General features: G+C 40.9%; 1 protein-coding gene across 10 annotated transcripts in view; it reads left to right on the top strand.

Annotated features, from left to right (window-relative positions):
* Positions 1-3,229: 3,229 nt before the first annotated feature.
* Kmt2c (lysine methyltransferase 2C) overlaps positions 3,230-27,248 on the top strand; it is a 216,371-nt gene continuing 192,352 nt past the window's right edge. For 5 of the 10 annotated variants that reach the window (XM_051203205.1, XM_051203208.1, XM_051203207.1 and 2 more), the window contains exon 1: positions 3,231-3,597. In XM_051203205.1, coding sequence (XP_051059162.1) covers positions 3,437-3,597 — 161 coding nt within the window. In that variant the 5' untranslated portion in view covers positions 3,231-3,436. Of the gene's footprint in view, positions 3,598-27,248 lie in introns of all 10 variants that reach the window. The other 5 variants (XM_051203209.1, XM_051203210.1, XM_051203214.1 and 2 more) reach the window with 2 other exon arrangements.

Consider the following 27,248-nt stretch of genomic DNA (forward strand, 5'->3'; position numbering starts at 1 on the left):
TAAATACCAAATAAACAAATAAGTAAATAAATAAATTGTATGTATATGTGCATGTGTGCACGAAGTCTAAGGCATTGGATTCCTCTAGAGCTGGAGTTATAAGCAGTTGTGAGCTGTCTCATCTGGGTGTTGGGAATGGAACTGAAATCCTTTACAAGAGCAGCACAAGATCTTAACTGCTGAATTATCTCTTCAGCCTCTGTATTATAAGGTTGTTTTTTGTAGCCAAGGCTGGCTTCCTATCTATTACATAACCCCAGATGTCTTTGAACATCTTCCTCCCACCTAAGTACTGGTTTATATGTTTATAATACGAAGCCCATTTACTTTTTAGCTATATTTTATAATTTTTTTTATTAATTTTAAAGTTTTATTTTCTACTTGCTCCTTTGCTTTAATTTGTGAGTTACCTCACTCCTATTTCAAATTTCTATTATTATTATTATTGGTTTTGTGAGACAAGGTTTTTCTGTGTAACAGTCCTGGCAGTACTGGAACTCACTTTTTAGATCAGGCTGGCCTCAAACTCCCAGAGATTCACCTGCCTCAGGCGCCCAGTGCTGAAACTAAAAGCATGCACAACCACCCAGTTTTTAAATAACAACAAACAGGGTCTCACTATGTAGCCTTGGCTGTCTTACCTATATCATGCTGGCCTCAAACTCATAGAGATCCACCTGCTTCTGCCTTCCCAGTGCTGAAATTAAAGGTTGAGTCACCATACCCAGCTCCGTGTCAGTTCTATTTTAACAACAACAACAATGTAACATTTTGATTTTTTTTTTTTTTTTTTTTTTTTTTTTAGGTAAATACCATTGTTAGTCTAGTATCAGAATTAAGCAGCTTCATTTGAAAAGCTTACATTTAAAACCCAGGTCCAGGAACTGGAGAGCTGGCTCAGCAGTTAAGGGTGGTCATTCTTGCAGAGGACAGGAGTTGATTTCTGCTACTCACATGGCAGCTCACCAGTGTCTGTAACTCCAGTTCTAGGAGATTGGATACCCTGGACATACATGGTGCATATAAACTTATACATACACATAAACAAGCCTTTAAGAAAGATTCGGGTCTAGGGCTCTAACTCAGTGGTGGAGAGCTTGCTTAAGCATGTGGGAAACCCTGGATTCACTATATATTCCCAAAACAATAAATAAATCAAAAAAGCCATTTGTCTAGAAACCCCAGTTTCTGAAAAGCATTTACTTAAAGCGAAATGTGTAGAAGAAAAAGGAAAAAAGAGGCGTCTTTTATATTTTTATTTAATAGTTAAATGTCACAGTACATCGTATTTCTTTCCTTTTGATTTGGGACTTACCTTTATCATGACAACCTTCTTCCCTTCTCCAAGCTTCCTTTGACTGTACATATAAAAAAGCTGAAAAGGCCCGCAGAGATTAAACCCTGAAAGAATTCAAATGACTCAACGACTCAATTTCTTTTTCAGCCATCGAAACAACAGCAAAAACCAAAACCATAAAAAACTATTCTTTCACCTGGAATATACTCTGGGTCACCAAAGTTTGAATCAGATGGAAGCCCAGTTTAATGTTAATAACCTGGCTACTGTGGCAGAAAAGGTGAACCGAATCTCTGGAAACAAGTGTATTCTTGCCTACCATCGAAACTGTTGTAGAGGATGGAAAGAAGTGATCGCCCAGAGCTCTGGGATTCCGGGCTCCGTGCAGTGCTCAGCGAGGGACAATCTACCCTAAGCCTTTCACAATGTGATCTGGTTTTCCATCTAAATACTATTTCCCACTCTCACTCGCCAACCAACAGTAGGAAGGAGGCGCCGAGTAGAGCGGCGTCCTAGAGATTTCCACACCCGGCATTTGGTTTAGGCGAATTCTCGCCCCATTTTTATGGAATCATTTTTTTTTTCTTTAAATGGAAGACAGCTTAGCAGTATTCCCATTTTTATCTCTTTACCACACATAACGTACACGCTGATAAATTTCTGTCCCTGTAGACACCTTTTATTCCTCCCAACCTGTCCGCTTGGTTTTTTGTGAAGCAGCCTCCTGGGCTCACTGTGTTTAAAACATGACGTCGAACTACAGCTGGAGTTGAGATCGAACGTCGTCCTGCTATGGCCGCGCCGCACCGGGGAAGCCTACGTGGGACTCCCGGAGGCCCGGGGCGGCCCACGCCCGCGGGGGGTCGCGGACGCACGTGCGCGCACCGCACGCGGGTGCACGCTCCGGAGTGTTTACACCGCTCCCGACCCGGGTCAGGCCCGACCCTGATCCGGGATACCCGGTCCGCAGCTTAGCGCCCGCCAGAGCCCGAGTTGCAGCCGCCGCCGCGTCAGAGCGGGCGGGGGAGGGGCGGTGAGGTCAGCGGCGGCGGCCGGGCTGCGCGCGGCGCATGCGCGGAGCCAGCCCCGTGAGTGGCAGCAGCGCGCGGGGGGCGGGGGCGGGAGGCGCCTGTGTGTGGGCGAGCCGGCGGCGAGTTTGAGAGGTCTGTGGTGCGGGTCGCCCCGAGGGACCCGGGCGCGGGCCTCGCGCCACCGCCACGGCCGTTTGCGTGTGTTGTTTGTGTGGTGAACGCACAGCCGCAAAACTTCCTCCCCTACTGCCCCGGGAGAGCGAGCGAGCGAGCGAGCGAGCGAGAGGGAACCCAGCGTGAGGGAGCGAGGCTTGATGGAGCCGAAAGCTAGCGTGAGAGAGAGGGCCGAGCGTGAGGGAGCAATCGTCAGCGAGCGTAGGGAACGGCGAGAGCTAGCCGTGTGAGGGAGCGATCGCCCGCGCGCGAGACCCCAGCCTGAGGGAGCCAGCCACAGGGAACGCTGTGAGCGAGCAGTGTGTGAGGGAGCGATCGCCAGCGCGCGACTCAGGGGCCGGCGCTCGCGCCACCCCGGAACCCACCACAACAACTGGAGCAGCTGTCAAAACTTCGCCGCGGCGTGGGCCTGACGGGCTGACGGCGCGGGGGAGGGGTGGCTGTCGCCGCCCCGCCGCCCCCTCCGCGGCCCTTTCTCCTCCCGCCGCGGGCGGCCTGGGGGAGGGGCCGGGCGGAGACCCCCGCGGCCGCCCCGGGTCCGCGCCCCTCGCGTCGCGCCCCTCCCCGCCCCGCTCGGCGCCGCCCTCCGGCCCGGCCCCGCTGGCCCCCGTCCCTGGCCGCGGCGCCCCGCCCCGCGAGCCGGCCCCGCCCGCCCCGCCCGCCCGCCCGCCGCCCCCCGCCGGCCCCTGCGCGCGGAGTGCGCGCGCCCGCGCCGATGTGTGTGAGTGCGTGTCCTGCTAGCTCCATGTTGCCGCCTCTCCCGGTACCTGCTGCTGCTGCTGCTGCTGCTGCTCCCGGGGCTGCGGGAAATGCGAGAGGCTGAGCCGGGGAGGAGCAACTCGAGCAGCAGCAGCGGCGGCGGCTGCGGCCGCTGCGGCGGGAGGAGCCCCCCAGGAGGAGGACCTGGATCCATGTGTCTTTCCTGGTGACTAGGATGTCGTCGGAGGAGGACCGGAGCGCGGAGCAGCAGCCGCCGCCGCCAGCACCCCCCGAGGAGCCCGGAGCCCCGGCCCCGAGCCCCGCAGCCGCAGACAAAAGACCTCGGGGCCGGCCTCGCAAAGATGGCGCTTCCCCTTTCCAGAGAGCCAGAAAGAAGTAAGTTGAGCGCGAGGGAGCCAGGCGGGCGGCCAGCGGCGGCGCGGCCCGGAGCTGTCAGGCCCCCGGCCCGGTGGGGGCGGGGCGGCCCAGGCGCGGCCCGGTTCGGCGGCGCCCGCGCAGGTCCCGCCGGCCGCGCCGCGCACTTTACTTTGGAGTTCGGCCTCGCTTCTGGGAGAACCGCCCGGCGGCTTCCCCAGGGCCTAGCCCGGCGTCCGCACACGCCCCGCCGAGCACGCCCAGCCTGCTGCCCGGCCCGGCCGCTCGGAGCCACAAAGCTGTGGGCGCCAGGAACCGAGCTGTCAAACGCCGCGGCCGGGTGGTCCCAGTGCAGCGGCCGGCGCTCTTTGTCAGCTCGCGGCTCCTTTAACTTTTCTTGCTCCCAGACCGGTGCTTTTGCCCCTTAATGATACATTAGGAAGCCATTCGAGCCTGTCCTCCCCATCCCCCACCGCCCCGAACCGCACCGCCCGGCTCCGCAGCCGGCGCTTGGGATCGCACGGGCCCAGGTGTGAGCAAGCCAGAGGAGTTTCGGGAACGCGGCCGGGTTCCGCGGCGCTGACGGCCCAGAGCACTTTGTTTCTGGGAGCAGACAGTTTTAAACGTCGCTCGCCTCGTAACTTTAACTCCAGCTGGCCAGGGAATGGCTTTCGATTGTTTTTTGAGCGTACGGGAGGACTGTCCCCGGTGGATGAACTGGCCAAGAAGTGCTGTCTTTACCGAGTGGTTATTCGGCAACTTTGCTTGAAAAATTAAGGAACCCGTTTTAGTGGCAGGGAGTTAGTTGCTCAGCTATTGTGGCTCTTCTGGGTGATGCAGAAGATTTGTGACCGTCTTTCAAAGTTGCAGAATGGCGTGTGTTGCTTACTCATTTCATTGTATGATATTCTCATTGAACTGTTGGTGGTGGAAGGGTGCCCTGGGACTTGAAGGAAGAAGCCACCACATTTATGGATAGGTTATTTCTTTGGTTTACGCGCATTCATTTGTTGTGCAGTAAAAATAGTGTTAACTGAGGCATAGCAGCTTGGGCTTCGGGAACCCATTATGCTCTTTACCTTTTTTTGAGGTTTGCTATCCTACTGTGAAATGTTCCAGGGCCTTCAGTCGCCTCCATATTTTATTGCCTGCCAGTTCTTACCTAGCTTTGAGAAATCTTGAGAGAAACATTGTATAGAGGATGTATACATTATTACATTAGGTGCTTTGTGATACAAAGTTAAGAGTTTATTTCGTCTGTTACATTGTAAGGCGATGTCCTGCAGAAAATACCATTATGTCTGCCTTGACTGAAAGGAGAAGGATGTGGCGTCTTAAGTAACTTTGGACTTGGTCAGTTTAAAACAAATACTGTTTTAAAAAGCAACACGGTTTTAAATCATGTTAAAATTTTATTCCAATTCCTTCGCATTTTCTGTTTGAAAAACATTTATGTCTCATAAAAGGGTTCATGGTGGCCCATGCTTTTCAGTCCCAGCACTCAGGAGGCAGAGGCAGGTGGATCTCTGAGTTCAAGGCCAGCCTTGAACAGAGCACTTCCAAGATAGCCAGGGCTACACATACAAACCCTCTCTTGAAAAAGAAAAAGGAAAACATTTATGTCCCTTACTATACACTAATTTGAGATTATTATATGGTTTCTATTTAAATTTTTGGAAAGAGTAGACATATAAGAACTCATTTTTTGCAGTGCTTGGGCCATGTACACGCACACACATGTGCCTTCCTGTTGACATGAGCTCAGTTGTATTAGTACAACTCAGTTGTGTGAGTGAAACTACTCTGAACTGGAAGAGAGGTTATTGCCACTGTATTATTTTCATTCTTATCACTATTATTAATGAAAAAATGTGGGCTTTTGAGAAGTTAAACATTTTTCCAAAGAATGACATTGTAGTCTAAAAAAAAAATCTATGGGAACTGTTTGGGTCAGTTCTGTTTTGGATCTTTTTTTCTTTGCTGAAAAGCAAAGATAATTCTTTGGGAAGTAAAATGTAGTGATAATTTGATTCCAACTTTAAATTTCTTAAAAAATTAGGTATCTTTTGAAGGGAGTGGAATTTCTAATTATTTTTGAAACATGTAAATGGAAACTAATGTGTGAAAGGGAAAGTAAAAAGGTTTTTGATTGTGTTTCTCTTCACCATATTAGAATCCATGTGGAAAAGACCCTGTAGTTATTGAAGACCCTGAAAGTGAAACTGATGTATAATAAATGTGATTAAGGTTTTCGTAAGTGAATAATGTGGAATTGCACTGAAGAAATGAAAGTTAATATCCTTTGTTTGTTGGTTTGAGACCTGATTCTTACCATCTAGACCAAAGATTGGCGTTGAACTTACAGAGACCTGTGTGCTTCTGCATCTCTAACCCTGGAATAAAATAATGCCCCATCACATCCCTTGAAAGTTAAATATTCTTTATGAAATGTACCAGAAATAAAGGTTTTAATATAATCAGCCAAGATTGAAACCCAAGGCCTTAGCATACTAGATTGATTATAACAGAATGGATTTTTGAACTTGTTTTTGGATTGGAAAAAGGTGATCAAGCACTGCCAATTAATTGTGTTTGAATTCTTAATAATTAAGTAAACAAATTTTTTCATAGTTTTAGCTAGCTGAATTTTTGTTTTATCACATTTAAAAGGCATAGACTATGTAGTTAGTGGGTTTTACATGAACTAAAATCATATTAAAATTATGTTAACTACATAAAAGTAAATATTTTGAACTGAAGGACTCTTTTGAGGCATAATTTTAAAAGTAGATATATACACAAGAATTTCCTGTTGTACAAATGTCAAATGTAATTATCACAGTGAAAACTTAAATTTGTCTGAAATTTCTACTTAAACTACAAAGACTCTTTAGTTATTTTGAGTGCTCATAATCTTTACCTGAGCACCAGTGTTGCATCCAGAGGTCTATAATTCTGTCAATATTAAACAAAAGTAGCTTTGAATTTTTTTTTTTAATTTTATTTTTAAGACAGTTTAACTATGACCCTGCAGCCCACTATGTAGACCAGGCTGACCCGGATTAAATAAACTGTGCTTGTAGGATTTGGGGTTTAAATGTTAACGACTACACCTGGTTTTAGTGGGAAGCCCAGGAAGTATTCTACCATATTTGTTGTATCATCAGAGTTGATGTCAGCTATGGCAAGTGTGGTGAACAGGCAATGTTGAAGCAGCAGATGGCAGGGGCAGGATTTCTGAGATACTGTATTCAACTCTTATTGAGTCTGGCTTTATGCTTGGAATCACTTTTCAGAGGGCAATTACTGTTATTGGAGGGACAACTCAAGTATTATTGTTACAGAAAAATCAGGAACAATGAATGGATGGTATCTTACAAGGGATCAGCAAAAATTGCAGTGTGCTAGTCACTGTTGTTACTTTGTTGTAAGACTCTTTCTCTAACAAAATTTGCCATACTTGCCAACTTGAAATAAGTGATAGATAACTGTTTTTCACTACTGTATGTGCAGTTTAATAGAAGGTCTTCTCTCAGATCACTGTTCATGCCTTTTGAGATAATACAAGTATGTGATGTGTATGATAGCAATTCTTTGACATTCTTTTCCTTAGTTTCCTATCCTCCTTCTCTTCCTCCCTCTCTTTCCTCCTTTCTTATTTTATTTTATTTTTTTAAGATAAGGTCTGTTATGTATCTCAGGTTGACCTTGAACTCAATGTGTAGCCTGAGCTGGCCTAGAATTTGAATATTCTTTCCTCAGGTTCCCACATCAGGGATTGTAGCTATGTATGACCATGACGAGCAAACAATAATTCTTAGTTTTAAGTTTTAATATTTTTTAAGGTAGCAGATAAATGGAGGTTATATATAACAGTACCTATCATCTATCTATCCATCTATCTTCTATCTATATATCTATATATCTGTCTAATCTATCTGTATCTACTGATCTCTGGTTCATAATAGGCACTAAAATGTTTTAATTTAATTGCAAACTGGATCTGGAATTGTCAGCTTCTCTTTTCTGTAAGGAGAGGTTGTTCTGACTTGCCTGTGCTGTAGCTTAATATTGTCCTGTTAGCTTATTCCTAGGAATTTTAAATATTTGAGACTGCTTTTAGTCTTATAATTTCACATTGCTTGTTGTGTTGATAAACATGAATTTCCATGAAAATTCAAAAGTATTATATAGTTTAATTTCTCATTCTTAAGATGATTTATTATATTTTCCTGTTATCTGCTTAATTCTATGATGCAAGGTTTGCAGTCAATTTGCAGAGTTCCAAACTGATTACAAGACTATATTATAAGACCTGCTTTCTGTTTTACAAAAACTAACTACAGGCTATTCTATGGGCCACAGGTTTTTCTGATCAGGTAGTGGCTGTCCAGCCCTTATATCTTTTAAGTCAGTATAAGATTATAACTAAGGAACTTTCATAGAACTTCATTGACCTTCCAAAATAAATATGGTCAGTTTTTAGGTATAAAGAACATTAGATTAGGCTGGAGAGATGGCTGTGTGGTTGAGAGACTTGTAGCTCTTCTAGAGTACAAGGATTTGATTCCCACACCCACATTGGGGAGTTTATAAAGTACACATACATAAGTGCAGGCAAATATTCATACATGTAATATTTTCTTTTTTCCCCCCACATATCTAACTGGTTGTGGTAGTGCACACCTCTGATCCTAGCACTTAAGAGGCAGAGGCTGGTGTATCTCTGAGTTCTAGATCAGTGTGGTCTACATAACAAATTCCAGGCCAACCAGAGCTACACAGTGAAACCCTGTCTTAAAACAAACAAACAAACAAACACATCCTTTTAAAAAGTAGAGCACTAGATGTTCTCTCCATTCATTTATGTGAGGCATCCTTGATAGGATGTAACTTTTGGCTTTTCATAAGTGATGCTCTTAGGCAAAAAGTTGATGCCACAGAATAAACAGAAAGTGTTTCCCTAATAAATTTTTTTCTATTTTTTGTTTATATGGGTGTGCATATATATGTATGTATATGGACTCATTGATGCCTCAGTTTGTGCATGAAGGTCAGAGGATAACTTGTGGGAGTGGGCTCTCTTCTACCATGTGGGTTCAAGGCTAGATGGCAAGTGCATTTAGCCACGAAGTCATCTTGTTGGCCCCTAAATATTTTGTGGTGTTGTTTTTATCTGTTGGTTTTAGCAAACTGGTTAATCTTTTCCTTCTTCCATAAAATTTTCTTTATCATATTTATACCAAGTAACTATTTTCAGAAGACAAATCATTAAAAAGTAAAGTGGACATGATGAACTCACTGAGATCTGACCTCTGCCTTCTGAGGTATTGGATTAAAGGCTTGAACCACCACTCTTGGATTATTTTTATTTTGTATTTATGTGAGTGACTACATATATGTAAATGTACTATGTGGTGCTTGGTGCATAGAGGCCAGAAAGCTGTACTGGATTCCTTAGATCTATATTTACAGGCAGTTGTGAGCTGCCATTATGGGTGTGGGAATTGAACTTGGGTCACCTGCAAGAGAAGCATGTTCTGTCAAATATGTGAACTATCTCTGTAGCTTAGAATTAGAAGCTTGATCTCTTGCAGAATATGAGAAACTTCAGAGTACAACTTTAGAGAAACAGGAATGACACAGCTCTTTGGCACTTTTATATGTTAGAAAAGGCTTCATGTAAAAGATGTTTCACTTTGCTTATGCTGCTGTATGATAACAGGAGCTGCATAAAACACAAAGTTTGAGATGACTTAGGCTTTCTGTTTACTTTTGCATTAAAATATTTTGTATTTATTTTTATTTTATGTGGATGAGTGTTTTGTTTGCATGATGTTTGCAACCATGTGCATGCCTAAGGAGGTTAGAGGAAGGCATCAGATCCCTGAGAGCTGAAGTTAATAGATTGTTGTGAGACACCATGTGGATGCTGGCAACCAAACTTTGGTCTTCTGTAGAGCAACAAGTTGGTTTTTTTGTTTTTTGTTTTTTGTCTTGAGACAGGGTTTCCTTGCTTTGTAAACAAGGCTGTTTTAGAACTCAGTGAGATACACCCACTTCTGCCTCCCAAGTGCTGGGATTAAAGGCGTTCTTCACCATCACCCTACCACAACAAGTGTTCTTAACTGCTAAGCCAGCTCTCCATCTACTTTTATTTTTATCCACTTTTAATATCAATAAGGCATTCTTTCTTTGTGGGTTAACATTAATTAAATTGATTTGTATGTATATGTATGTGTGTGGACACATATACACTCACCCCAGAGCACAATTTGCAGGAACTGGTTCTCCTTCTACCATGTGGGACTTAGGGGTCAAATTCAGGTGGCCAGGCTTTGTGGCAGGCACCTTTACTGGGTGAGACATCTTGCTGATCCCTTGCTGACTTTTTTGTTGTTTTTAGACAGGATCTCAGTATGTATAGGTTATTGGCTTGGAATTTGATATCTATATTGAAGTTGTCATGTGCCTTGAAGTTGACATGTGTCTCCTGCCTCTGCTTCCCAACTTCTAGGATTACAGGCATGTTCTACCACATCTGGCTCTGCTGACATTTTAGTTTTTCCTTTGACACATGTCACTCACTTACAGAACATGCTGAATATCAAGTCTACATAGTCAAATCTACACACCAGCCAAATGGAGTCTGAATGGTTTACTGGAAGTAGTAGTTGTATAAAATCCTGAAGGGTTGGTGAGATTTAGCCAAGTTGAGTGATAAGAAAGAGTGTGCTTGGGAGAGCAGAGGGAATACAATGATTTCAGAGGGAAGTTAGAGTGTTTTCTTGATGGGAAATGGAGGCAGAGGCTTAATATAGGGAGTTGGATCAAACTGTAGTAGTTCTTGAACTGATGAATTTGGGATCTGTCCTGTAGTCAGGGTTATCAACTTTTAGGAATTTTAAATGTATTACAGATTCATAGTCACAGCCTGTATGATAGCTGACTCTTTAGGCCTTGACAAGGGGTGTGTGTGTGTGTGGGTGGGGAGAAGTGTGAGTAAACACAATTTGTTTTGTTGTTGTGGTTTTGGTTATGTTGTTTTGAGATGCTTTAGAGTGGAGGCCTGGTCTATAATTCCCAATCCTTCTCTTACCTCCTAAGTGTTGTTTTACAGCTCTGACCAGCCTGGAACTCTGTGTAGATCAGGCAGGCCTGGAACTCACAATGATCCACCTGTAATTTAATGAGGGTTATTTTAGAAAAGGACCATGATAAAAGTATGAAGAGACAAGGTACCTACAGGCAGAGATAATGTGCTGCTGTTATAATGTCACAGGCAAGGCAGAGGCAAAGGGAAGGTTACTAGAGATGCAGCAGGGAAGGATGAAGTCCTAATGGTTGCAGAGGAGGGTGTGAAAGTCACTGGCATATATAGCTAGAGGAAAGAAATTCTCAAGGCATATCTGGGGAATGGGATGGAATTTTGGGATAGTTCAGGGTAGGTATGTGATTTACCTGAACCTGCTTAGAAGCAATGGCTTACTTTACAATTTCCTCCTCTCCTGCTGATGCACCCAGGGTCTCACACATTCTAGGCAAGTTATTAACCACTTGAACTATACCTCTGGTCCCTTCTGTGCAGAGACAGATCTTCAAACCAATGTAGGAGGCTGCCTGCCCCATTGTTGACTTAAGGAAAACCTTTTCAGGAGCTATAAAGTTGTAAGTTTAATTCTGACTTTATCCTATAAAAAGTACACACACTAAAATGTGTGTGGATTTAGTGTACAGAAAAATATTTGGGAGGAGATATATATATATATATATATATATATATATATATATATATTTCATAATGTACTTCCTGAATTAAAAAATATTAACAATTTGTTTTGGTTTGCTTTTGAGGTAGGGTTTCACTATATAGCCTTGGGTGGCCTTGAATTTACTATCTCTGCTTATGAAATACTGGGATTAAAGGTATGAACTACCATTGCTTGGCAAAGATTAATTGTTTGCAATACTGTTTTACATGTAAGAAATAGAAATTCTGGGGGAAAATCATAGCTATTTTTAAATTTTATTTATTGTTTGGGTGTGAGTGTTTGCACGAGTGTTAAAACAGGGTCTATAGTCATCTTCCAGTGACTTACTATACTATCTCTGGCTGGTTTGGAACTTGCTATGTAGACAGAATGGCTCAGAATTCATAGAAATCCATTCACCTGCATATGCCTTCCAAGTGCTGGAATTCCAGGTCAGGCTCAAAGTAGGGCTTTTACTGAATGTTTTTCATTATAAAGAACAGTAACTCCTTAGGAAAGCTCTGTATGTAGAAATGTTATGACAAAATGATTTTAAACATTTTCATTACCCAAACCTATAAATGTCAGTATTGTGGAATTTTTGAAAATATAACTCTCTGATCGGGATTTTAATAAGCTTTCTAAATGAGACTTACTAGGTAGTAGGTTTCTTACACTAAGGATGTAGGTCAGCAATAGAAAGTTTATCTAGTGTTTAAGGACCTACAAAAGTTAATTATTTTAAATTTATTTTTCAAGTTTGATTCTTATATACAATGTATTTTGATTTCAAGTTTGGTTTTTTTTTTAATAATTTATTTAACTTTGTGTTGATGGAAAGGTATCAGATCACTGGAACTGGAGTTATAGACAGTTGTGAGCTGCCATGTGGGTGCTGGGGATTGAACTCAGGTCCTCTGGAAGAGCAGCCTGTGCTCTGAACTACTGAGCCATCTCTCCAGCCCCTCAAGTTTGATTCTTATATACAGTGTATTTTGATCATATCCACTCTCCATTATTATTATTATTATTATTTTTTTTTTTTGGAGACAGGGTCTTATTTAGCCCTGAAACTCAGTATGTAGACTAGGCTGGCCTCAAGCTTCTGCCTTCACATTGCTGGGATCGAAGGCTTGCACCTCCATGTTCAGAACATCTTTTTTCTTTTTAAACTTTTGTGTGTGTGTGTGTGTGTGTGTGTGTGTGTGTGTGTGTGTGTGTACGTACACACATATGTCTGATGTCTGTGCAGACATTCTTATGCATATAGATGTCCTTATGCCATTGTATGCATGTAAAAAGCAGAAGACAACTTTGTAGAGTTGTTTTTTCTCTGCTTTTACATGTGTTCTGAGAAGTGAACTTAGGCCAGAGCTGCAAACGCCTTGTGTGTTGAGCCACCTTGCTGGCTTCATTTCTTATATATGTCATCTTTGGTAATGTTTGCTTTGTAAGTTTAACTGTAACCTATTACATTAGAAACAAAGTAGTAGATTGTTATTTTATTTTGTATGGTTCTTAATCCCATCATTTAGAGGAGCCTAGCAAAAATTAAGGCAAAATAAAACTTTTGTTTCTTGATATTTGCGATTTTTATCCAGTGCTAAAGATTGAGCTCTATTTCATGCTAGACAAGTACTGTGGCATTGAGCTACATCTCAGTACAAAAGCCTTGAGAGTCTAATGTATTTCATGTTTGATATACTTATCAAATTATATACAAAAATTACCACAAAATCTTAAGGTTTTCATAATTAGAAAGTATTATTAGAAATACTTAGAAATAATAATAATATTAGCTATTAGTAATATTTGAGACAGGATCTATGTAGCCCTTGCTGTCCTGTAACTCAATATGTAGACCAGGCTGGTTTCAAACTCAGATTTGCCTGCCTCTGCTCCCTTAGTGCCGAGATTAAAGGTGTGCAGCACCACCAAACTAGGCTAGGTAAAATTTATAAGAATATTTAATCTGAGTTGGATGTGGTGGCTCATGCCTTTAGTCCTAGCATTTGGGGGACAGAGGCAGTTCTCTTGTGAGTTTAGGCCAGACTGGTCTGCAAAGCAGTTCCAGGACAGCCAGGACTATTACATAGAGAAATCCTGGGTTGAGAAACAAACAAGCAAATATTTAATCTTTCTAGAGACAGAGGCCTTAAAGTATGTGGGGGGTTATATATACACCAAGGTGTTATCTGTAAAGTACTGAAGGAAGAAATGGTGTCTGTGTTATAAGTATCCCCATTGGGCCATACTTATTTATAATTAATCTGTTGTGTAGTTATGTCTTGTCTAGTCCTGTTTGGCAGCAGTAATGATATTTGACTAGGTTTGGGTGCACTTTTTTCTTTTGTACTTTGGGAGTCTTCCCCCCCCCTTTTTTTTTTTTTTTTTTTTTCCAAGACCGGGTTTTTCTCTGTAGCCTGTCCTAGAACAAGGCCTATAGACCAGGGTGGCCTCTGTCTCTGGAGTGCTGGGATTAAAGGTGTGGGCAGCCATCACCTGGCTGCACTTTCAGAGTCTTAAGTGAGTGCAGTGAGTCTGTGGAGAGGGATAGGTTCCCAGACTGACTATTCCAGAGTCTCAGCGGAGTTTATGTCCTATTTGATGTTTTGGTTGAATGCAGTCACAAATGCAACCACTGGTAAGAGTAACAGAAGCACCACAGTTGAACCCAGCCAAGATTGTGAAATCATGCATAAATACAGTAGTTTGTTCCCAGAAACAAATAATAGTAATGATGCACACTAGGCTGTCAAGGTGGCTCAGTGGTTAAAAGTGCTTAGGACCAAGTCTGGGAACTGAATGGTGGAAGGAGAGAAACCTCTACATATGCACCTTGGGATGTGCCATACACATATATACAAATAAACAAGTATACAAACAAATGTAATTAAAAATAATGAAAGATGATTTTATGAATTAAGGGAATCTTAAGAACAGTTATATCTGATATAAACAATAACTATGGTTTCCAAGGTTCTTTTACTAAGAGAGTTAAATGAGGCTTCCTGCTACTTTTGGCTCTTCTTTCTCTAAGGTATTTTGATGTAGAGATGGATTATTATTTAATAGTTTTAATATTTAAATAAACCTGTTGCCAGGACTGTAATGTAGGTTGGTTAATAGAGTGCTTGTCTGACAGGCATGAAGCCCTGTGTTTGATCTGCAGTGCTTGTAATCTTAACCCTAGGGGAGGCAGGAGAATCACAAGTTCAAGGTCATCCTTGACTATAGATTATAAGGGAGACCAGCCTTGGATAAAGGAGAGTCTGTCTCAAACTCCCTCCCTTCAATTGTTGTTAATATGACTATAGATTGGTCTGTAATTAGATAATACCTAATGGAAAAAGGAATTGTGGATGTCCAAAAAAGTTAGAATTTTAAGTTTTTGACTTAAGCATACCTGCTACATAGTGAAACATTTGTGTTTTTTTTTTTTTTTTTTTTTTATGAGAGACCTAGGTTCTCTTGTCAACAACAGGACATGTCAGTAAGGACAAGGACTAGGTACTCAGACCTAGTTTGTTTTTTTGTTTTTGTTTTTTGAGACAGGGTTTCTCTGTGTAGCTTTGAAGTCTGTCTTGGAACTAGCCTTTGTAGATCAGGCTGGTCTTGAACTCACATAGATCCGCCTGCCTCTGGGATTAAAGGCATGAGCCACCAACGCCCAGTTTAGGAAAAATATTTTAAAAGCACCCCATGTTTCATTCAACTTCTACATACATGCAGTTTGAACATAGTTATAGTGGTGACATGGCCAGGATAGCTTAAGAGAGCCAGGGCTGTAATAAAAAATCTTATTTATATTTGTTTAATGCATGCAGATATTTATTTATATTTATATATCTATTTATTTATTTTGATTTTTTTTTTTTTTTTTTTTTTTTTTTTTTTTTTGAGACAGGATTTCTCTTTGCAGCCCCAGCTGTCCTGGAACTCAGTAGATCAGGCTGGCCTAGAACTCATTGAGATCCACTTGGCTCTGTCTCCTAAATGCTTGGATTAAAGGCATTCACCACCACTGGCTGGTAGTTTTATTGTTGTGCATGTGTCTTAATGTATGTGTGCTACAGCATGTGTGTGGTAGGACAGAGGATGACTTGCATTGATTCTTTCCTTCTACCATGTGGGTCCTAAGTATCAAACTCAGGTCATTAGGCTTGGCAACAAGTTCCTTTTGCTGCTGAACCATCTTGTAAACTTGAGTTTTGACTCTTTACTATTGAGATTCATGTCCCCTTTTCCCCTAATGTGCAAGGAAAGTGTTAAATACTATAATTGTTGTGTATTACAGTGAAATTATAGGTGGCTTAAATTTCTTGTCCCTTCTCCCAAGTGTGGTGCCACTGGTGTGTAATCCCAGCACTCTGGAGGCCAAAGCAGGAGGAGGATCACTGTAAGATTGAGGGTAGTCTGGTCTACATAGTGACCCCAGGACCAGGCTTCATGAAGAGACCCTGCCTAAAATAAAGTAAATCTGCGTTTCTTTTCTTATTTCTCCTAAGTATGTTCCTGAAGCATATGTGTTACTCTCAGCTGAGTTTTCTTGTTTCTTTTTGTTAATCACCCTGGGAAGATAATTGGCAAAATCAACTAAGAAGCACTGTATACTGGAGAGGTCAGTACATGACAGAATTCCTGTCCTCCTTCATACTGTGGAAGTTCAGTACAAGCTAATGCAAAATGACTCACAGGACTCTTGGAAAGCAGCCATTGCTCTTTTTCTCTTTTCCTTTTTTCTTTTGGTATTTCCAGGGTTTTTCTTTATTGATTTGGAGCCTGTCCTGAAGCTTGGTCTGTATAGACCAGGCTGGCCTCGAACTCACAGAGATCTACCTGCTTTTGCCTCATGAGTGCTAGGATTTAGAGGCATGTGCCACCAATGGTGGGCTAGCAGCTCTTAACTACTGAGCTCCCATTCCCTTAATTCTTTCTCCTCCCCTTTCTTCCCTTCCCCTCCTCATCTTTTTTTGAGAGAGGGCCTTTCTATGTAGCCTTGGCTGTCTTGGAATTATGTAGAACATGATGGACTAAAACTCACAGAGATCCACCTGCTTCTGACTCCTGAGGGCTGGTGTGTGCCACTTATTTCTGGGAGGTCCCCCCCCCTTTTTTTTTTTTTTGAGAAAAGATCTCACTTTGTAGCTTAGCCTTGCCTTGAACTTGAGGCAGTTCTGCTGCCTCATCTTCCACCTTCTAGAGTGCTGGGACTTACTATACCTGGCTGATGAAGGCTGATGAAAACATACTTCTGAAGAGAACCAGGTAAGGGGTGTTTGTGGAAGCAAGGAGCTGGTACATGGTTAGTATACGATAGGCACTTGTAGTGTTTTCTGGAAGTCAGAATTGGCAGACCCAGTTTTACAGGTAAAGGAGTTGCTCTAGGACACTCACTCATATAGCTGCAAGGACAAGTATATCTAACCACGGCCTTGGCTTTTAAATAAACTACTGACTTTTGTAGAAGGAGAAGGAAGAGAGCAAATTGGGGCCTTTATATTATTTTACCATTGACAATTAAGAATGTTAAACAGGAGAAGCATGTTTGTTAGGAAAACAACCTTGGAAGGGGGAAAGTCACAACTAGTGATCTATTGCTCAGTGATTAATATCAAATGAGGGATCTTAGCAGGTATGGGGTTGGGGAGCCTGTCAAGTAAAGTAGCATTTGTTCTTTTTTCCTCATTAGCAGCTTCATACATGTATATAAAGGAGTTCTAGTTAGTTTCACCCCATTCTCCTTTCCTGTTCACCTTAACAAATCTTCTACTCCCTTGTCTTGTTGTCACAAAATGTAATTATAATTGTTTGCATGAGTGTGGGTGGCGATTTTACTTTTGACTATGGGGCAGAATGATGGCCCTTCTCCCCAGTTATAATCTCTGTTAGAAGTGTTTTTCATTCAGGGCAGTGGTGGTGCACACCTAAAGGCAGGTGGATCTCAGTTCCAGGCCAGCCTGGTTTACAGTATGAGTTCCAGGACATGAGAGCTGCACAGGAGAAAGAAACCCTGTCTTGAAAAACAAAACAAAACAAACAAAAAAGAGTTTTCTTCATTCTTTGAGTTTTGTTTTGTGTGTGTTATCATTCCTGGCTGTCATGGAGCTCACTCTGTAGATTAGTTTGGTTTAGAACTCAGTGAGATCACCTATTTTTGCCTCCCAAGTGCTAGGATTAAAGGCGTAAGCACAATAAAGGGGTGCATCACTGGGTTGTCCCTCATTGTTGAGTGAGGGTCTTCTCCTCATTTTCTCCTTTTCCTTCTTTGTGATGGTGCTGGGGATTAAAACCAGGGTCTCAGGATTGCTAGGCAAATGCTATATATCCTCAGCACAGTATAAATAATTGTAAGTTTCTTATAAAGGTTTTGTTGTTGTTTTTCAGGACAGGTTGTTTGTTTGTTTTTCTAATTGCTTTGGAGCCTGTCTTGACTCGCTCTGTAGACCAAGGCTGGCCTCAGAACTCACAGAGATCTGTCCTGCCTCAGCCTCCCGAGTGCTGGGGTTAAAGATGTGAGCCACCAATGGCTGGCTGCCTTGTACTATTTTTAAAAATGATTTTATTTCATATGCATGAATATTTTTCCTGACTACATGTCTGTGTACAATGTACCTGGCTGATACTTGTGGAGGCCAGAGGAGGGTGTCTCTTGGAACAGGAGTTACAGACAATTAGGAGTTGTCATGTGGATGCTAGGGATCACATCATGGTCTTATGAAATAGCAGCCAGTGCTCTTAAATACTGAGCCATTTCTCCAGCCCTCTGAATGCTTTTTTTCTTTCTTTTTATTTTTTATCTTTTGAGATAGGGTCTCTTCATAGCTCTGGCTGTCTTGGAACTTATTATGGTAGTAAGTAACCTGGTCTCAGGCTAGCCTCCAACTAAAAGATATCCACTATCCTCTGCCTCTGGAACACTGGGGTTTTTAAGTGTTTGTTACCATGCCCCGCTTCTTATTCTTTTTAAAAGTCATAAACTGTTCTAGTATATAGAAATTAATACTTGTTAGTCTTTTTTTTTTTTTGAAGATTTATTTATTTATAATGTATACAGTGTTCTGTCTGCATGTATCCCTGCAGTCCAGAAGAGGGCACCAGGTCTCATTACAGATGGTTGTGAGCCATTACAGGTGGTTGCTGAGAATTGAACTCAGAACTTCTGGAAGACCAGCCAGTGTTCTTAACCACAGAGCCATCTCTTCAGGCCCTTCTTTTTGGTTTTTTGAGACAGGGTTTCTTTGTGGCTTTGGAGGCTGTCCTGGTACTAAGTAGACCAGGCTAGTCTCGAACACACAGAGATCCACCTGCCTCTGCCTCCCGAGTGTTGAGTTAAAGGCGTGTGCCACACTGTCTGGCTAATAGTTGTTCGTCTTATGGATCTTGTTTCATTTATTAACTAAACCCACTTATTGCTATTAGTTCTGTAGATTCTTCAGGATTTTCTTCACACAAGATCATGTCATCAGCATATTTATTATATGTTTAATTATATTAATTTATTCTTTTTTTTTTTTTTTCAACACAGTGTCTCTGTGTAGCCTTGGGTATCCTGGAACTCAATCTGTAGACTAGGCTGGCCTCGAATTCTACCTGACTCTGCCTTTCAAGCGCTAGGATTAAAGGAGTGCGGCCACCATCATCTATCTAGATGTTTAATTAAAAAAATCCCAAGCCAATCTAGGATATTTTTAAAAATAATTTATTCAACTTTATTTTATGTGCATTGGTGTGAAGATAATCAATCAGGTCCCTTGGAACTGGAGTTAGAGACTGGTTGAGCTGTCATGTGGGTGCTGGGAATTGATCTCAGTCCTCTGGAAGAGCAGTAAGTGCTCTTAACTGCTGAGCCATCTCTTCAGCCCGGATATTCTTTTTGTGTGTTTTGAGACAAGGTTTCCTCTTTGTAGCCCCCTGGCTGTCCTGGACTCCTGTGTAACCAGGCTAACCTCAAACTGAAACCTGGCTCTGCCTCCCAAGTGCTGGGATTAAAGGCAGTGCCATCACCACCAGGCATTCTTTATGGATATTGTGCTCTTTCAAAAGACTGATGGAGGCTTCAACTCCCTGAGAAGAGTCATGAGGACCATGAGTTTGTGACTAGCTTTCACTACAGAGAGTTCATGGCCAGTGAGGGAAACTTAGTGAGAACCTGTCTCCGAATATGAAAGTTTTTTGTTTTTTTTTTCCTGTTTTTTAAAGGGGCAGAGGAGATAGCTCAGTCAGTGATAGAGTATTTTCCTGGCATTCACAGTAGGTTTAGTCTTAGTATTGGGCTAGGGGTTTAGCTCAGTGTTTTAGTTTTATGTATTAGTAGTTGTTAGACTAACAAAGATGGACTTTTTAAAAAATTAATTTAGCCAGGTGGTAGTAGTGGTGGTGGTGGTGGTGGTGGTGGTGATGGAGGAGGACTCCTTTTCATACCAGCACTTGGGAGGCAGATGCAGGTGATCTCTGTGATTTTGAGGCCAGCATGATCTATGGATTAAATTCTAGGACAGGCCACAGGGGAACCTTATCTCAAACAAACAAACAAAAAAATTAATTTAAAAATTTTTAGGTAGGCTCTTACTATACAAATTTGAGTCACTGTGCCTGTGAAGATGAGTCCTTGGCTATAAAGTTACTTGGTTTTTTTTCTGTCTCTGATTCAGGTGTTAGTTAGAAAGAACATTAGTTAATAGAAGCATATGGCCATATTTTGTTTTAAGAAGTTTTACATTTTTCAGACAGACATTCTGTGTTGATCTTGTCCAAATGACTTCTTTGTGCTTCAGTTGTTTTACCTGCTAGGTAGAATAATAGAAACCCCCGTCATAGGGTTGGAATTATAGTAAGTACTCAGGAAAGTGTCCGATATATAGTAAGCAATTTATTTATTTTATTAGTATTAAATATGCCAGAGTAGAGCAGCAGGCTTAGAGAAGAAAATTGCTTGGTTTGAATCTTACCACCATAGTTTGTATACAGTTAAATGTGACTCCTAATATTTTTTGGGTTACAGGTCTTTTTGGTATATATCTTCTCTTTCTAAGGAAGAATGTATAAATGTAGGCATATACAGTTTAAGGGAGAGGGATCAGTGGCCCCTTCTCCAAGAATTTCCAAAAATTTTGAGAGGCCTTATAGCCCTTGGTGTAAGTAAATTTCCTCTAGTGTTCTGAATGAGATCCATCTTGGATGTACAGGTGATGGAGGTTGGTTTTCCTCAAAGCTGAGTCCTGTCAAACACTTTGGGAAATAAGACAGTGTTATTACTGTGCTACCCTCCCCCTAGGAAAACACTCAACAGGTGATCTTTAAAGGAAGACATTCTTTTATGGGTATTGTTCTAGTTCAAAAGACTGTGGTTGATAGATGACCATAGTATGTTTTACTGTCATATCCAAGAAAGTATATTGAAAGTGAATAGAGAGGAGGTAGATACATTTCCCTTAAATTTATTGTTAAGTAAAATTTCATAAACATCAGTACTTTAAATGTAATTAAGGATATATTTAGCTGGCCATAGTGGTGCACACCTTTAATCAAGCACTTGGGAGGGAGATCTCTGTGAGTTGGAGGCCAGCCTGGTCTAGAGCTGGAGTTCCAGGACAGCCTGTCTCTACACCTCTACCCCAATTTTTTTTTTTTTTTGGGGTTGCATTTTTTTTTTATTTGTGTGTGTGTACACGAATGTGTCCCTGTATGCATACCACTTGTGTGGTCAGAGAACATCTGTGGGAGTTGGGTTTTTTTTTTTTTTTTTTTTTTTTAAAACATCACGTGGGTCATGGGTATTAAAAGGATTGGACATAGGTCAAGGCTTGGTGGCAAGCTTTTCTTTACCTGTTGAGCCATTTTACCTGCCCATCCTTTCTGTTGAGCTCCTTCTCTCATTTTCTTCTTGGATAGTCAGTATCTGTTGAGACTGCTGACATTGTCAGTTGCCTGTGTGCTAAGTGTCTTGTGATCTTACTGCTGACCCTTTACTGCTGTTGGGAAATAATCAAAGCAAAGAATTTATGGATTGTTTTAAGAGAATTGTTTAGGCTTTCCTTATTGTCAGAGTTTCTTATCAAATGTCTATGTGATCTCATTGTATTTCCCAGTCCTAATATTTGCTGATCCTAATCCAGATCAGGATAATTTTTTTTCTACCTGTTATTTAGAGGATTCTTTCAAATATAGGCTACCTCTTTCAAGGTCTCTGGGGATAACTGGTGAAAGAACGGGAGTGCTTTGAACTTCAGTTAAAATAGTGTTTTAGTTTTAATGACTGAGCCCAATTTAGGATTATATTGTAATATATTTTTCTCATTTATTTAGTTTTTTTGTGTAGCCCTGGCTGGCCTGGAATTCACGAGCTCTGCCTGTCTCTGCCCCCAGAGTTCTGGTATTAAAGTGTGTCTGCCACTCCTGTTGCTTCCAGCATTTTTATTTTATTTTTATGTATATAGGTGTTTTGCTTGATGTATGTATGTCTTTCTTGCCTGAATATGTCTGTGCACCATATACTTCCCTGGTTCCGCTGGAGTCCAGAAGATGCTGTGTGATTCCCTGGGACTGGAATTACAGACAGTTGTGAGCTGTCTTGAGGGTGCTGAAATTTGAACCCAGGTACTTTGGAAGAGCAGAGGTGGGAGCAGGATTCATGGCTAGCCTGCACTGCATAATAAGTTCAAGGCCAATCTGGGAAACAACAACCTGCCTCAAAATAGATTGTGTGTGTGTGTGTGGGGGGTGGGGGGGTGGCGGCAGAGGAGATAGCTCAGTGGTAGTTATTTGCCTGACATTGAGTTTAAACTTAGTATCAGGCAGCAGGTCTTCTCTATGTAGCTCTGGTTAACCTCGAACTCCTGCTGTATATCAACCTCACAGAGATCCACCTGTTTCTGCCTCTGTAGTGCTGGTGTTAAAGGTGTGTCCCACCACACCGAATTTCATTATAACATTTTCATATATTTTGAGCATATATACCCACTATCTCCCTCTTTCCCCATGATATTGTTTGCCATCCTCTTCCTAAGTAGTCCTTTTGACTTTTATTTATTTAAAGTGGCTCAGTGTTTTATTAGAATTTTAAGAGCATGAAGGTAGAGCTACACCACTAATTCCATGGCAGGATGCTGACTGGGCTTCAGTCTTCTAAAGGAATTGCTCAGCTGCTGTGAGTTCAAGAGTACAACTGCTGTGTCAGGCTTGAAAGATAATGTTCTACAACACTCTGTCCCCTCTACTTGCTCTTTCTTTCTGGTCCCTCTTTGAGCTTGTGGGAGTTGGGGGATGGTATAGATGTTGCATTTATAGTCATATTTCCTCTGCACCCTGATCAGTAGTAAGCACTGTCACTGCAAAAAGAAATTTTCTCAGACAAAACCTGAAAGCAGCATTAATTTGTGCGTAAAACCATAAATGTTTAGAGGACATTTTGCTGGATACAATATGTCCATTTAGCAAAACAGTTAGTGAAGTCTCCAGTTAGGGCCTATAATCTCCTCCATCATGGGCTTTTAGTTTAGTCTATTAGATGTGGAGTAGGCCTCAAATCCAATGAGAAAACGTTTGGTTACCTCCATTCCAGTGGGTACATTTTAACTGTCTAGATAGTAGTGTAGCATACAGGAACCACAGCTGAGTTAAGACTTGGTGACAGTGCTTACTTAGTAGTTTCTATCCAGCAGAAAAGAAACTTACATTTTAGTTCTAGCTTATTATTATTAATATCCTTCAACTAGAGCATGTGATATCTTTAGCAATAGGATCTTACTATCTAGTTCTGGTGGACAAATAGCAATAGTGGCAATTTGACTATGTATTTTTAATTGCTTATATTGTTTTATGAATACAAATTCCTAGTTTGTTGAGAAACCTTTTCTTATAATTATTTTAAGATTTTTAAAGGTAGGACCTCACAATATAACACCAACAGGCCTGAAACTCAAAAATCTGCTCACCTTTACTCTTCTAATGATAGGATTATAGTCATAGGCTGCCTTGCTTGGCAACTTTAGGCTTTTTTTTTTTTTTAAAATAATATATGTACATATATATTTAACTTTTTTTTTTTTTTAAGATTTACTTATTTGTGTTTTTTTTTTTTTTTTGGGGGGGGGTTTGCAAAGGTCAGAGGACAACTTGATAGAATTGGTTCTTCATCCACTTGGGTTTCATAGATCAAATACAAGTCCTCAGGCTTGGCAACAAGTATCTTTACTGGTGAACTGAATCATCAACTTTTATAATGAAAGCTGGCTAAGTGATTGGAAAGTTCACAGATAAGCACATTGTTTATTTATTGCCTCTGTCACTTATGCCCTGCTTTTCTGTAACTCTCATCTTTAATTTTATTTCCATTTCCAGCTGCTAATCAAATACAGCTTTAAGCTCCCACAAATTATTTGATTTTATTTATGTTCATATATGTCTGTAATTTTTTCTGAAGGTGATAGAATTTTAGGGATGTTTGTTAGGGAAGGAAGAAAAGGGGAACCATGGTGAAAGTCAGTATCCCTTAATGCTTGATGCTTAGAAGATTCTGATAGATAAAATATGCCCTTGTGCAGCATCTTAATTTGTGCTATAAAAGATATGGAACCAAAGTGATTGTGTGAGGAAGTCCAGGAATAGAAATGTTTATACTACTTTTACATGTTACTTTTTTTATTAGTTGTATGGTGGGTATTTGTATGGCGTTCAAGACAACTTAAAGGAATTGGTTCTCTTTCCACCATGTGAGACCTGCAACAGAATTTAGTTTATCAGGCTTTGACAGCAGGCTCTTTATTGGGTGTGCCATTTCTTTGGCTTCCATGTGTGTTATTCTTTTTTTTTTTGGGGGGGGGGTGGTTAAACAGGGTTTTTCTGTGGCATTGGAAGCTGTCTTGGAACTAGCTCTTTAGACCAGGCTGGTCTCAAACACACAGAGATCCACCGCCTCTGCCTCCCGAGTGCTGGGATTAAAGGCATGTACCACCAGTGCCCAACTATTAAAGCCTCTTTTTTTTTTTTTTAAAAAGATCTAAAACTTTTAAGTGTGTGTGTGAGTGTGTGTGTGTGTGTCTGAGAGAGAGAGAGACCAGAGACAGGGAGAATATATAATGAATATGCTACACATGTTGGGGTGCCTGTGGAGGCCACAAGAGGGTATTGGATGCCCCAGAACTGGAGTTACAGGTGGTTGAGCCTTTCAGTGTGAGTTCTGGGAACTCAGGTTCTCTGGAAGAGCAGGAAGCACTCTTAACTCGCTATGCCATCTCTCCAGACTAAGTGTATGTTTATTTTATTTTTCTGAGGGGTACAGGATCTTACTATATGAACCAGGCTGGTTTTGAACCAGAGATTGACTTGCCTCTCCTCCCACGTTCTAGGATTAAAGGTGTGTCCAATCACACTTGGCCACCAATCCCTATTTTTATTAAAGCCTTTTTGGTAAATCTTTGTACTAAATATACTTTTTCTAAATGAGCAGTATAAATTTAACTAGGACAGATTTGTAGAATTATATTTGTATTTGAGAATGATTATTACATGGAAACAAGGAGTATCAAGTTTTACATTTTGAACATGTTTAAGTTAATTTCATAGTCATTGTAGATATTTCTTTGGAATGACATTAATTTTTTTCATAATAAAAATTGATGAGTTTTTGCAGTGGTTTTAATATTATTCAAAGCCTGGGTTTTCTTAGGGCATATTGTCTATGTATAAGCATCTGCCAGTAGAGTTAGAGCTGTGTAGCAGTCTGTCTTGGTTTTGTCTTAAATTGTAACTCCTTGGATTTTATTATTCAGAAGTTTTGTGAGATAACTGTAATATTTTAGATGAGATGATTTTGTGGAAAGTGATAGTCTATAGGAGTCCAGGCTCTGAGTTGTACAGTGTTTTAATGTTCTGGAATAGAAAACAAAACCAAACCAAAAACCTGATCTGATTTACCTGATCTGATTCAGAACCTGATCTCTAGTTAGCTTATCTGCTCTTCACTTCTTTCCCCCTCCCCCTCCATGTTGAAAATCTTTAAAACATACCTTCATTTTCAAATAAAAATTCTTTGGTATCTTAAGACCATGATTTAAGCTTGTTTATTAGTTATTAGAGCAACAAAGCAGACGACATCGGGATTCCTTTTCCTTCTTTCTTTTTTCTTGGTGGCAGTGGCGTTTTGTTCAGTGCCAGGAGCAAAAAATCCACCACCAACAAAAATTTGGTCAGCTTCATTAAGGATAAGAAAATTGGGAAAACGGCTTGTTTATTAAGCAGAAGGATAATTGTAAATGCTTGTTTTGAAGCTTGAAAAAAGTTTATTTTTTTTTATAAACCCTTTACTTAACATGATAAATATCTTTAAATATGAGGAAGAGGAAAAAGCAGGTTGCAGCATCTTAGACTTGAGTCTGCTTTAACAGAGTAAAACTGTATTGGTATAAATCAGAGATCATTTTGACTTTCTCACTTCCTAGATTGTATGTTGGAAAGGATTTACTTGAAAGGGTTAACCTAAGTAAGATTTTAACTTGAAGTGAAATGATGCTAAAATGTGTTTGCTTTCCTTTGTTTTATGTCCTGGGCTTCTAACAGACTTCTTTAGTTTAAATATAAGCTGCTTTTATTGGTTTGTTTAGAATTAAACAGAGGAAAGGGTATCTGTATAAGATTACCAAAGAGTTAACCAAGCAGGCAGTCTCTGCTGGCTTTTATAGTAGTAGTAGGATTCCAGAACTGGGCTTCAAAGAAATCCAGTCCACTTTTTTTAGGTGCCTGCTGTATGTCGGATCTACTTTCTTTAATGGAGCTTCCTTCCACCTATCTCCTCTTTCTTCTCATTCTCCCCACCCCCAGCGCACACAGGGCACACACAGGGCACACACACCTACCCACCCACCCTTTCGTACTTGTACACAGCTTCTCATAGGAGAACTTGTAAGAAAGAACTTTGCAGGGAGTCTTATTTTAAATTTTATTTTACTTTATTTTATTTTTTTTTTTTTGTTGTTTTGAGACTTACTATTTAGATCAGACCTGCTTTGAACTCAGAGATTTGCCTGTTTCTGTTTCCTGAATGCTGGGATTAAAGACTCTTAGTTCCTATTTATTAGACATTTTAATTATTTAAAGTTACTTTTTTTTTTTTTTTTTTTTTTTTTTTTTTGTTCATTGGTGTTTTGCACGCATGTATGTTTGGGTGAGGGTGCTAGATCACCTAAAACTGGAGTTTCAGAGCTTGGAACTGAGACTCCAGCCCTTTAGAAGAGCAGCCTGTGCTCTTAACCGCTGAGCTATCTCCTCAGCTATGCCTCTTTGTTTTTTCTCGTGCTACTGCTGCTGTGGGATAAGGTTGGTAGGATTTAACAAAGACCCTGCCTTGTTATCCTGGAAGGTGGTACTGAAAGGTATTCTTATCAAGTGGTATTAAATTGACGGGGTATATGATTGATGATATGGAACATTGGCCTTGAACTCACTGTTTAGCCAAGGTTGGCCCCAACCTTTTGAGTGCTGTTGGGATTATAGGCATTCATTACTAAGTACAGGCCTCAGTTCCAATTATGAATAAGATGTTTGTGTATATACTTTTGTGTTTGGAGAGATGCCTCAGCAGTCAAGAGCATCGGCTGTTTTTCCAGAGGACCAGGGTTTGATTTCCTACCTCTCAGATGGAGGTTCATAACTGTCTCTAACTCCAGTCCCAGAGCATCCGATTTCTTCTTCTTCTGGCTACACATGGTGTGAAGACATACATAAAGTCAAAACACCCAAACATGTAAAATAAAAATGAAAGAACTATACACTTATTTAGAATATAACCAGCAATAATAAATGTAGCACAGTCTATAATTTAAAAACTACTTTGAGTTATACCATCAAAGGCTTAAGGATTTTCAGCATGTTTGGTTCTGTTATAATAAAATAACAAAGATGGTTCTCTTGAGCCTCTTGTCT

Source organism: Phodopus roborovskii, unplaced genomic scaffold, assembly GCF_943737965.1.
Source record: "Phodopus roborovskii unplaced genomic scaffold, PHOROB, whole genome shotgun sequence".
NCBI lineage: Eukaryota > Metazoa > Chordata > Mammalia > Rodentia > Cricetidae > Phodopus > Phodopus roborovskii.